Here is a 12,074-nt window from a genome sequence, read left to right as displayed (position 1 = left end):
ACTTCATGAGGCACCCGCCTCCGACACAGGACCTTCTTCTATTTCTTTAAATCCCTATAACTCCTCCCCCACATCCATGTCACTCAGTTTCATATTACCAAGCCGGAGCATGGGACCTTCCCCGCAGGGAGGGTGAGGAGGGTCGTCAGTACTGTGACGAGGAAGAGTAGGACTAGGAGTAATGAAGATTACCGGTAAGTAATCAGAGCATTACCTCCACGTCCACTCTTCCTCGTCCCAGTACTTACTTCATGAGGTATACCAAAGCATCAACGGGGAAAAGGTCCCAATGAGACAGAGCCAAAAACAGTGCAGCAAAACACACCCACAATAACTCTTAAATCACATCCCCACAGACAAAAACTCCAACCACGAAGGAACCAACCCCCGAGTGGGAGAAACTCAACCCATAGTGGTTGATGAAAATGCCTAGACCAGCCAAGGCGGCAGCCATACAAATCTCTTGCAGAGAAAAACCCTCCTTACATCGGGCCAGGAAGCCGCGAAACCCCTGGTAGACCGCCCCTGATTGTGCGCAGGCACAGGCAGGCCAGAAGCCACATAGGCCCTAGAGATCACAACCCGGAACCACCGGAAAATGGAAACCACAGATGCGTTATGCCCAGCCCCAGCCAGACCACAAGCAATCAGAAGACTATCAGATTGGTGGAAAAGGCAAACCAAGCCAAATACTCCAACGCGTCCCGCCGGACATCAATGTTAAGCCGAGCCACCTCCTCAGGCGTTCTTGGATCATGAAAGAAGTCAGGGAGAACCAGACCCTGAGAGGTGTGAAACCCGAGAGACAACTGAAGGGAGAAACTTCGGACCACACCCCGGCACCACCGAGTCTGGCAGCACCCTCAGGAAAGGAGCGTGACATAAGAGAGCCTCAATCTCCCCAAGCCTACGGGCAGAAGTGAGGGCAATAAGAAAAGCAGATTTCAGTGTAAGATGTTTGATATCAATCTCGGAAATGGGCTCAAAAGGAGGCCCATGAAGGAACCGTAATACAAGAGGGAGATCCCAAAAGGAAAGCCCTTTATCAGCACAAGGAAGGGAAGAAGAAAAACCCTGGATCAACTTCCCCACCAACACCTCCCCATCCAAGTGACCGTCAGAGTCCCCCAAAAGGAATTTCATGGAGGCCCGCTGAGAGCGAAGCCTGGAAAAACTGCCAGGCCCCTGTCAAAACCCCTCCTGGAGGAACCGAAGGATAGCAGAGGCCAGAACGCACAGGAGGGATCCCAGACTGCCCATACCAGTCTCGGAAATGGCCCCAATGTCTGCCTAACACCTTCAGAGTGGAGGGTCTAAGAGCATCCATTTGGACTCAACTACAGGATCTGAGAACCCCTGAGATATCAACCTAGACTGAGCTATAGCCACACCGCCCATTGCATCCGGTGGAATTCTAACCGCAGATCCCCTTGAAGGGGACACGGCCACCTCGGAACCAGCCAAGGTTCCTAGGAACGAAGCTCCAACAGAGAGGGGAGCCAACTCCGGCGGCACCAGAACAGAGCTAACAACAACACAGTCACCCTGGACACTCAGATGCGCCAAACCACCCGGGGCAGAAGGGGAATAGGCGGAAAGGCATAAAGGAAAACCCCAAGGCCACTGTACAGAGAGGGCGTCCATCCCCCAATCCCCTCAACCAGAAACCGAGAGCAGAAGAGGGGAACTTCTGCTGAGGCCGGGGATGCAAGCAGGTCTAGAACCAAGGACCCTAATCTGACACAGGTCACCGCAAAGACCTGGGCCAACAGGACCAGTTCTGCAGAGGAGTGAAAACCGGCGTCTGAGAAGATCCGCTTGAACATTGTCCACCCTTCTGATACGTGAGGCCAGCAGATACACCAGATGAGATTCCTCCCAGGTGCCTATCAGCGCTGCCAGAGCATTCAGGGAACAGCCGGAACCACTTTTGCAGTTCACATATGCCAAGGCCGTCGTATTGTCCGATCGGACCAAAAACCGCAGACCGTCCAGCAACTCCTCGAAGTACACCAGAGCTTGCACAATGGCACAACTCTTGCCAATTGGATGATCACCGGCTCTCCCCAGATCTCACAACCCTTGAGCTGAGAGGACCCCCAATGTATACCCTTTCTGCTGGTGTTGGTAGTAGGAGAGGTCACAGGAGGAAGGACCATGCACACCTCAGCCTGTAGACCTGAACCCCCCCCGCCACCATAGCAGGGACACTCGCAGCGCTGGGGACACTGAAAACAAAACTACGAAAGCCGAGATGTCGGGAGCCAGTGGGAGAGAGTATAAGACACCAGGAGACGTAACCGAAGACATGCTCAAGGAACTGGAAAACATGCAAGACGCCACGTGCCCCGTAACTTCAGCAACAGGTGAGTCGAGACATACTGCCTTCTGGGAACCCAGCCCAGAACAGGCAGCAAGCGCCCCCCCTGCACAACATCCAGAGTACGCTCTCCCCAGACGTCCGGACAAGCAGTGCAGGGTCTTGAGACCCATAAGCAGGTGACACATCCTAGAAGGCATAGGGACCAGGAACACCCGCAAGTAGAAAACTTCTCCCTGAACAGGGAGAGGAATGGGCAAGACGGTAACCCACAACAACCGTTCGGAGAGAACGGATCCCATGGCCGACTACTTGGACCGTGAGCTGGGTACCAAAGTCCTAACCATGCAAACCTGGACAGGAGGAGACAGGAACGGCAACTGATACCCCCTCCAGAAGGAGCCCATTACCCAGGAAGCCGAACCCCACCGGTCCCATACACCTCCGAGAAGATAGAGACGAGGAGCCAGGGAAAACCGCCAGTCACTGCACTTGCACCAGAGGGAAATCACAGGACGTTGAAACAGGCCTGCGCCACAATATAACAGCATGCTTGTCAGCCCACAAAAAGATTTGACCTATCAAAAGGAAGATACTGGACAGCCCAGAAGTCCAGCAGACTATGGCCCCCTCAGCCGACAAAGGAGCCACCAGGCTGGCGTCAAAAGGGCAGAGTACTGTCATAAAGCGGGGCAAAGCAATCCATCCCGGATAGCCGGCATCAAAGGCAACCCCCTACCTGAGGTATGCCTATACTGGAAAACCCACTGAAGTGACATCCCCCTCCACCGGCACCAGGGGCTCTGAGAACCCCTCTAAGCACAGACATGTGCCACCATGTGCCCTATCACTTCCCACAAGTCTGAGAGAAGGCGTGAAAGCAACACGTCAGCACCGGAGGACCTAGGGCCTAAAAGAAGAGACACTGGGAACCCCCTGCATGGCCGTACTTCCATGATCATTTTGCATAATCCCATGCCGGACAAGGGAAAAGCAAATCAACTCCTTTGACTTTCCCTTGCGCAGTTTAGAGGAAGAGGACAGGACAAGGAGTCTGCGTCCATAGCTAGCACAGACCCAAACACACCACTAACACACCACATGACTGAGAGGTGGCTTGAGCCCTGTATCCAGTAGCTGGTAGCCCCATGCTCTAAATCGTTCCAATGCATCGGTCTAGGAAGGATGAAGGACCGAGTCGGCACCGCTGAGACTCGAACCCGAAGTGTAGACTATGCCAGGCCGGTACCCTTCCGGCCGCTTGCAGATGTGTCCAAAATCTGCGCCGTATTCACAGGCAGCACGCAAGGAATGCAGCCAACATCCGGTGCATACTGGGCTGTGTGTGTGTCTGAGGAGCTGGTGGTATGTGACATGTCTGTGACAGAACAGAGCCCTGCACTTTCAAATACTCTGTCACAGTCACCCCACGACAAGAAGCAGAGAGTCCTCACAACAAAAAAGGAAGGCTAGCCCATACTGCCAAGTGCTTGCCATCATTTCCAATAAAGATGTGTACACAGAGCACGAGGTAACGGCCTTTCAAAGGAGTCAAGATGGCCATACCAGCAAGAGAGGGGAAAACATCAAGCACAGTCCTCCCCTCTCTTTACCTTCCCCCAGAGAATGCAGCTGACATCCGGTGCATCCTGGGCCGTGTGTCTCTGAGGAGCGGGTGGTATGTGGCATGCCTGCGACAGAACAGAGCCCCGCACTTTCAAATACTCTGTCACAGTCACCCCACGACAAGAAGCAGAGAGGCCTCACAACAAAAGGGAAGGCTTAGCCCATACTGCCAAGTGCTTGCCATCATTTTCAATAAAGATGTGCACACAAAGCACGAGGAAAACGGCATGTTGGAGTCAAAATGGCCATACCAGCAAGAGAGGGGAAAACATCAAGCACAGTCCTCCCCTCTCCTTACCTTCCCCCAGATAATGCAGCTAACATCCGGTGCATCCTGTGCTGTGTGTGTCTGAGGAGCGGGTGGTATGTGACATGCCTGCGACAGAACAGAGCCCCCGCACTCCCAAAGACTCTCTGCCACTGTCACCCCACGACAAGAAGCAGAGAGGCCTCACAACAAAAGGGAAGGCTAGCCCATACTGCCAAGTCGAATCAAGATGGCCAAAACAGGAGGAGAGGGGAAAAACATCAAGCCCAGTCCTCCCCTCTCCTTACCTTCCCCCGGGCCGTGCAGGACCCGGGACACAATGCTCACGCTGCGGTCCGGAGCCCAGCAAAGAACCGAGCGAGGCAATCCAGCTCAACTGTGACCCCAAGCCCCGCAGGGGGCCCAGGAGCAGTGCCGCACCTGAGGGAGCCGAGGGCCCCGCCACACAGCCCCCCCCCCCCAGGGGGCCAGCAATGGGTGCTCCCTGGTGCCCCGCACCGGGAAGAAAAAGTCCAACCTGCCGGAGGCAGGAAAAATTTAAACTGAGTGACATGGATGTGGGGGAGGAGTTATAGGGATTTAAAGAAATGGAAGAAGGTCCTGTGTCGGAGGCGGGTGCCTCATGAAGTAAGTACTGGGACGAGGAAGAGTGGACGTGGAGGTAATGTAAATTGGGGATCAAATGATCGGGAGGATCTGCCCGCGCTGGTGGGCTCAGTGACTGGGACTGGGTAGTTAGGCAATTTGGTAAGCCAGGGAAGCAGGAGGGAGTATGGGTGTACAGGGATAATTATATGTATCTTTGATATATGAATAGTGTCAGGTGCAAACGGCCAGGGGTTCTGGCTAGCGGCTAGGACAGGCACAGGACAGGTGAGGATCCTTCGATCGTGGTCCTTAGTACAGTGGGCCGGCTCACGCCTTGCCGGCGTGTGATTGGCTCAGAAAAGGAGCCAGCAGCCAATGGTATGCTGCAGGTAGGCGAAACTGGGGAGAGGCTGCCAAGGTGAGGCTGCCATAAACGTATATAACTTATATAAAAGATGTCTGTACCACAATTGGCTAACTAGAGATCACAGGCCTCTCCCCCATGCACTAAAAGATGCAAATAAGCTGCTTCTGGCAATCAGCACACAAGAAAGAATTGTTGTGAAAATAAGATCCGAATATTGCTTGCTCGCTGCTAGGTGGAACATACCTGCTGTTCCTCCTGGATGATTTGAGGTTAACCAAAAAAGATGCGCTCCACTGCAGAAGATGCAAGTCAGTAAAAACAATTTTTAAAAAGGTTCTCCCGAAAGGAATAAAACCTCTCATAGTTGCAAAGAACCGCATTCCAAACGTACGTGGATTGGCTTTTTATCCGACTTGATAGTATCGTACTGGGCTGGACCCACGCAAATGAACCGAAATCCCAAGAAAGCCAACCTTTCTTTTGAAACCTAGTCAGTTAACCATTTTCTAGCAGCAGGGAATGTCCTGTAGAAAAGTTGCAAGTAAAGCAACATGTTTGTATATGTCGAAAATGTAACCTCTACAAAAAGTAGCCATAATTGCCACCTACCACGCTTTAACGACTTCTACCAATATACAAGAAGTACACTTTGCCAATCGGGACAGGAGCGAAAGTCGGAGTGCAGCCCCCCCCCCCCCCCCCTTGGCCAAGACGCAGGGAACCGTTGATAAAATCCACATAGTTGAATTAAACCATCCCAAAACAATGGCTCGGTCACAAATGTGATGTTTGCCTCAGTCTAATAAACGTGGCAGAACGACATTTCCTTGCTGGTAATGTGGATCCACTATTAATCCCGTAGGCCCATGCGTACTATTATCAAATGTATAAGCATCATAAACCAGTCTTTCGTGTATGCATTTGCCCACGAGTTTAACCCGCACACATTTCTTTGGTTGCGTTACAAAGCATGCATTTCAGTTGTGTGCGCACATGCAAGTTGTGCTTATAAGAATCTAGTTTAGTCTATGGTTGTAAGCGTGTTTCGTCGTGCGTATTATGGCGATAATGACCTTGCTAAGCTGCAAAGATGACTGTTCTATTTGGCTGCGTTTAAACTCCGTCAATAGATTGGTGCTCTAGTCCACCCTGGATTTTAAGATTCCAGGGTATTTGTTTCTTTGGGATGGTAAACCCGACAGGATTTCTGGATGGATGCAGTGTCTGAATTCTAGTTGTGACCGTGTTCTAGCTTCGCAGGCGCACATTTTCTCCAGCTCTGAATTTGTTTCTGGTATAAGCATCCAGGAAATGTTTGCTACCAATGGGCGAGTGGGGAGACATCTTGGGGTTGGCTAACAAAAAGATAACTTTGCCCATAACCTGCACAATCACTCAAAACACGATTAGGCTTCCAGAATGGCTGCTTCTCTGTTCGAGTTGAAAGAGCTACTTCAAAGCCCTTACCCATACAGTCTTTTAAGCTGTACCTTGGTGCGTCACCACTTTTTGAGTATAAAGTGACCCATCATTAATGGCTGAAAAACCAATAAACTGTTTTCTTCTTTGGGGAAATTATTTTGTGTTTAATCCTGACCCTGGCAATTGTTGTATTATTTGGTAACCTAAAGCAGCAGATGTGCTGTAGAGCTGCATGCTTTTCTGTGTCCAAGATGCAAAAATATTGTCCGTCTTTCATTTGGTGATGTTGGTTACTATTTGTGTGTTTTTGGTTTAATTTCATTTTTTTCAATTTCTTTTTTTCTTTTAAAATTGTGTTTTTCTTTTTCCCCACGTTCATATTACTCCCACTTCTAGATATATATCTTTTTTCAGACCAGGACACTTCAGAAGACATGTCCGTTGTGAAGACTGAGCGATTCCAGCAAACGACGTGCCAACAGCAGAACAACCAACAGGGCCAGCAACAGAATCAACAGCAGCAAAACCAGCCTAGAGGACAGGTGAGCAGCAGCATATCAGACTGGGGCTCGTAGGTCACCCAAAAGACTATCTTCTGAAATAATGTTTACCCTACTGCATGGTATAATTGCACGTCCTCCCTTTTATTTGGGGTGGTAAGGTTTGGGGGATGATTCAATTTGTTCAAGCTATTTCTGAATCCTTATACCCCTCCTTGAGCCATTGTAACATTAAGTATGTGCGTGTGTTCATGTATACCCGCTTTCATGCAGAACTTTCTCTTTGCACTAACCTTAAAACAAGGTTTTACCCCTTTCTGTGCCCGCACTCTTATGTGAACATTTAGTGAATTGTAGGCAAACGTTTGAAGTTTTTGCTGTTGGTCTGTCTTTTACTTTAATCTCAGCATCACTCATTTTTTTTCTGTCTGTAGGACTCCCAGCCATCGCCATTGGCGCTGCTGGCTGCAACTTGCAGCAGGATTGAGTCACCAAATGGAACCACTGTACAGGGACAGCAAGGCACCCCAGAGCTTGAACTGTCTAGTGCACAGATCACTCAGACAGCCAATGGCAGCTGGCAGATTATCTCTACGACTGGTGGGGCAAACTCTAAAGATGGTGCTGGTGGTGACTCGAAGAACCGGGCCATGGCACCTGGGCAGTACGTGGTTACAGCTGCCCCCAATCTACAGAACCAGCAAATGCTTGCTGGTCTACCCGGAATGATGTCGAACATCCAATACCAAGTTATCCCGCAATTTCAGACCCTGGATGGCCAGCAATTGCAATTCACCACCGGGCCGACCCAGCTCAATGTTCAGCAGGATGCATCGGGTCAGTTTCAGATCATCCCTGGAAATAACCAGCAGATCATAACGACTAATCGAGCCGGGGCCGGTAATCTTATTGCTGCAATGCCAAATATTCTCCAGCAAGGTGTCCCCATCCAAGGGGTGAATATAGCCAACAATGTCCTCTCGGGCCAGACTCAATATGTAACCAATGTCCCACTGTCTCTGAATGGCAATATAACACTGTTGCCTGTGAACAACATGGCGGGTGCTACCTTAACACCTAGTTCAAACTCTGTGACCTTGAGCACTGGCAACTCTCAGGACAGTGGCTCCCAGCCGGCAACATCTGGAGCTGCTATTAGCTCTTCCCAACTGACCTCACAAGCCAATTCTGGTACCTACTTCACCAATGCCAACAGTTATGCCAGCACAGTCAGTAGCACCAGCAACAATAGTATGCATTTTACAACCAGCAGCAGCACTGCAGGGTCTAACGTTCAAGTTCAGACCCCACAGAGGTCTGCCAACCTTCAGAATTTAGTCAATGATGCCATACAGATACAGCAGGCTAGTCTGGCCCTTCAACAAAGCCTGCAAAAAGACTCAGAACAGAATCAACAACAACAACAACAGCAGCAGCAGCAGCAGCAGCAGATCCTCATCCAGCCCCAGCTCCTCCAGGGAGGGAATACTATTCAGACCCTCCAAGCAGCTCAACTGTCGGGCCAGACTTTCACTACCCAGGCCATCGCACAGGACGCCCTCCAAAATTTTCCATTTCAGGCACTCTCCAATGCAGGTCCTATAATTATCCGAACACCCACAGTGGGGCCCAATGGGCAGGTCACCTGGCAGACAATTCAGCTGCAGAACCTACAAGTCCAGAACCCACAAACCCAGACTATCACCTTGACCCCGATGCAGGCCATGTCCCTGGGTCAGACTGGGAGCACACAGACGCTTACTACGATGCCTGCAGGCACTGTTACTTTAAATCCTGCCCAGCTGTCCTCTATCCCGGGCTTACAGACCATCAGTCTAGGTGCCCTGGGGACGTCTGGCATTCAGGTCCATCAATTGCAGGGGATGCCGCTCACCATCACAAACGCTACAGGTACTATTTATTTTTTGAGGAGCGGGGTGGGTTGGTATGAGCTTGTGTTCCATTGGTGTGGCAGAAACCGGAAAGCACAAAGAAGCAGTTAAATTAATTGTCGTGGTATTTGGAACTCAGTAATATTGTCAGTGCTATCTAAGCATTCGATCAAGAGCACTATGAAAACAAACGTACAGTTGAAAATGAAGACTTCTTGGTTATACTCTAGTGTTGCATAACCATTTCGGTTTGGGGATGTTTTTATTTCCATGCCTGATGACTAGCCTACTTTCTAGGTTTAGCTAAAGCTGGAAAAGCTGCATGTCGCACAAATATACCTGGACTCTGAGCTTTTAAATTTGTGTAAGGATATTGCTGTTAGGCTTGCTAGTTCCTTCCTGTGATGCATTTACCCAATCAGTATTTGATGTAGCAGGGGCCTGCCCCACTCAGGCCCAAAGCTAAATTATCAGATACATTTTAGTGGAATCGGCAGAACCAGCTACGCAGGAGGAGGCCAGGAGCCCTGTGCTTTTCCCTTGCTGAAAACAATATTTGATGGCAGTGTTCCTGTTGCACACATGTCCTATTTCTTATACCAGTGGGGGCTCCCTTATCCACTGTCCCCTCCACACAATTTCTATATTCCTTGGCAGTATGTATATTTGCCCAGACATTCATGCTCCATTTGTAGTATTGTGTGCTTTCAGATTTGATGTTTCGCTCAGCAGGCGCCCCCCCCTGAAAAAACATATATATTTTTTTTTGTTTGTTGCATTTCTGTGCCACATCCAAGAAACTCCCGGGCCTCTGCTTTCCCATTTGATGGTGCACTTGCTGTAATTTCTCTGTCCGCACCAGCATGGTCCTTTGGGGGTGTCCAGTTATGGGGTTGGCATTAGGGTGTCCTATGTGACAATTTCTTTCTGTGTAGCCAGCATACAGTGACTGGTGGAACCACCCGGGGTGTTTGTGGAGCTTGTTAAACACTCTGTAAACGTAAATACCATCAGTATATAATTCAGAAACAACCTGGAATCTGTGGGCTTGTTTCAGAGGCACAGAGAGTCTGTGACTAGGACTGACATCGACGTGTCCCACATCTCTTACAACCCTCAATCGCTCATATATGATGTGCCACCAGCTCAAGCTGTTCGTATCTAGTTATAAATATAGCAGGTTTTTGATTTAATGGTGCTTTGGTATAAGGGTGATGGGCTGAGGGGTCCCCGTTGGTTGTTTTTTGGATTCAACTGTGTTCACTTTGTCACAAGAAAAAAGAAGGGCTGAGTGGTTGCTGCTGGGTTTTGAACTTAAAAGCGCATGGTTATGTCTGAGGTGCTGTACTACCTTGTTGAATTATCAACAAGTTTTGGAATTAAGATTCAATGTGCAGGAGCTAAAACCAGTTCCTGTGTGTCCAGCATCGCCTAGTAGGCAGAAGCTACTGCTGGGGAACCAGGAGCGAGTACCCAGCATGCTGCAAATCCCACTTCCACTTGAGATGCATGCGGGAAGATGTTGTCTATTTTGTATGGTTCATTATGTTTACATGAAGTGCCCCAATTTTTCCTTTAAGTATTCTCAAATACTAGTTAATGCCACATATGCATGTTTGTAAGGCACCAATTGGTCTGGCGAGCCAAAAGTAGTTCCTGGCAGCTATTGGTTTACCAGGGACTCCTATGCTAGAAGCAGGAGCTAAATGGTTCCCAGCTCCCCTCAATTTCGAGCCCCATGTGAAGGGTGTGTGCTTGTTTAATTAATATAGCGCAAAACCAAACCTGCAGGTAGCCGGGCACACACATTACAAGGATACTTGAGAACTTGGTTGCAGTGACACACACAAAGTAGGCAGTAGGACAGTTCAACAACATTACAGTCTGAATATACTTATACAGTTAATGCCAGGTGTCGGAAGCATAAAGAAATAGGCAGTAGGACAGTTCAACAATGTTACAGTCTGAATATACTTATACAGTTAATGCCAGGTGTCGGAAGCATAAAGAGCTAAGTAACAATCAACCACAGTTTTGTAGTCCCGGTGGGATCCAGTGAAGTTCCTAGATACTAGCAGTGGTAGTCGGCGGTCCCTATGAGGGGACAGGTGAACAATGGGCATAGTCGGGAGGTGTCACTCAGGACGAGTGGCTCTAGTAAAAGAGGGTGATCACATTAGATGTAATTAGATTGTATCCATGAAAGAACCTTACGCCTGAAGCTTGGGTAAGGTTGGTCCTTTCTAAGTTCTAAGGGGAGTTTGTTCCAGGTTTGGGCAGCTAAATTAGATGCTCAACCATAGCACATTCTTTTATAAAGTCATATTTACAATATAGTTATTTCCAGGTCCTTCTGTGCACACATTTCCTCAGTGTAAAAAGTAAAGGTGTTATAAGGGGGAAAACAAGTAACATTTGAAAGACTAGTCGCACATGCGCTGTTGGCCTGTAATGTGAAGCCATTCTTGTATAGTATGGTTCCCTTTGCCAGAGGAATAGTGTTCTGAAACATTATGTAAGCGCTGTTCGTGTGCAGTGCAATAGGACCAAGTAGTGCCGAGAAACGGAATTGGAGAGCATTCTTGTTAAATCAGTGTTTTAAACCTCTGTTTTTAAGTTACCTTCAGGCCCTTTAGTCCATTTTAGTCTGTAGCCAGTTACAGTGAAGCAAAGCTTTTCACTGCTCCGCAGGCACTCGCTTTAGAATCTCATTTAGAATTGTCACATAAAACCGTGGTTTTGAAGTGTTTTAATAGACTCGCACATGGCATTAAGTAGTGTGAAGGGTTTTGTGTTGACTAACATTTGGAAAAACGCTGCTCGTCTAAAGCACCTTCGTACCGTCCTGTCCAGTTCTATAAGTGAGATAAAAAGCCAGACTTGAGCCGATCCTGCAAAAGAATTGCTGTGTAAATGTAAAATGGAATATTTTGTAAAGCGCAGATGTAAATGCGAATTGTGAGCGGGGGCAAAGCCATCTGCCGGTTATTTTCTGGGGGGAGGAGGGTCTTAGAGGACAACGAAAAAGGTTGTTCCACGTGACACGAAAATTTTGGGAAGTGTTCACAAACACAAACATCAGGTTAACATT

The 12,074-nt window shown here is 48.9% G+C and overlaps 1 protein-coding gene across 2 annotated transcripts in view; it reads left to right on the top strand.

The window, feature by feature from the left end:
• The window catches only part of SP1 (Sp1 transcription factor), a 134,908-nt gene that overhangs the window by 7,922 nt on the left and 114,912 nt on the right, over positions 1 to 12,074 (top strand). The window contains exons 2-3 of one of the 2 annotated variants that reach the window (XM_069653314.1): positions 7,006 to 7,133; positions 7,526 to 9,002. In XM_069653314.1, the coding sequence (XP_069509415.1) occupies positions 7,006 to 7,133; positions 7,526 to 9,002 (1,605 nt within the window). Of the gene's footprint in view, positions 1 to 6,987; positions 7,134 to 7,525; positions 9,003 to 12,074 lie in introns of both variants that reach the window. The other variant, XM_069653313.1, reaches the window with a different exon arrangement.

The sequence above is a fragment of the Ambystoma mexicanum genome, chromosome 3q (genome assembly GCF_040938575.1).
Source record: "Ambystoma mexicanum isolate Mex_15411 chromosome 3q, UKY_AmexF1_1, whole genome shotgun sequence".
Lineage (NCBI taxonomy): Eukaryota > Metazoa > Chordata > Amphibia > Caudata > Ambystomatidae > Ambystoma > Ambystoma mexicanum.
This window is presented reverse-complemented; position numbering and strand designations above follow the sequence as displayed.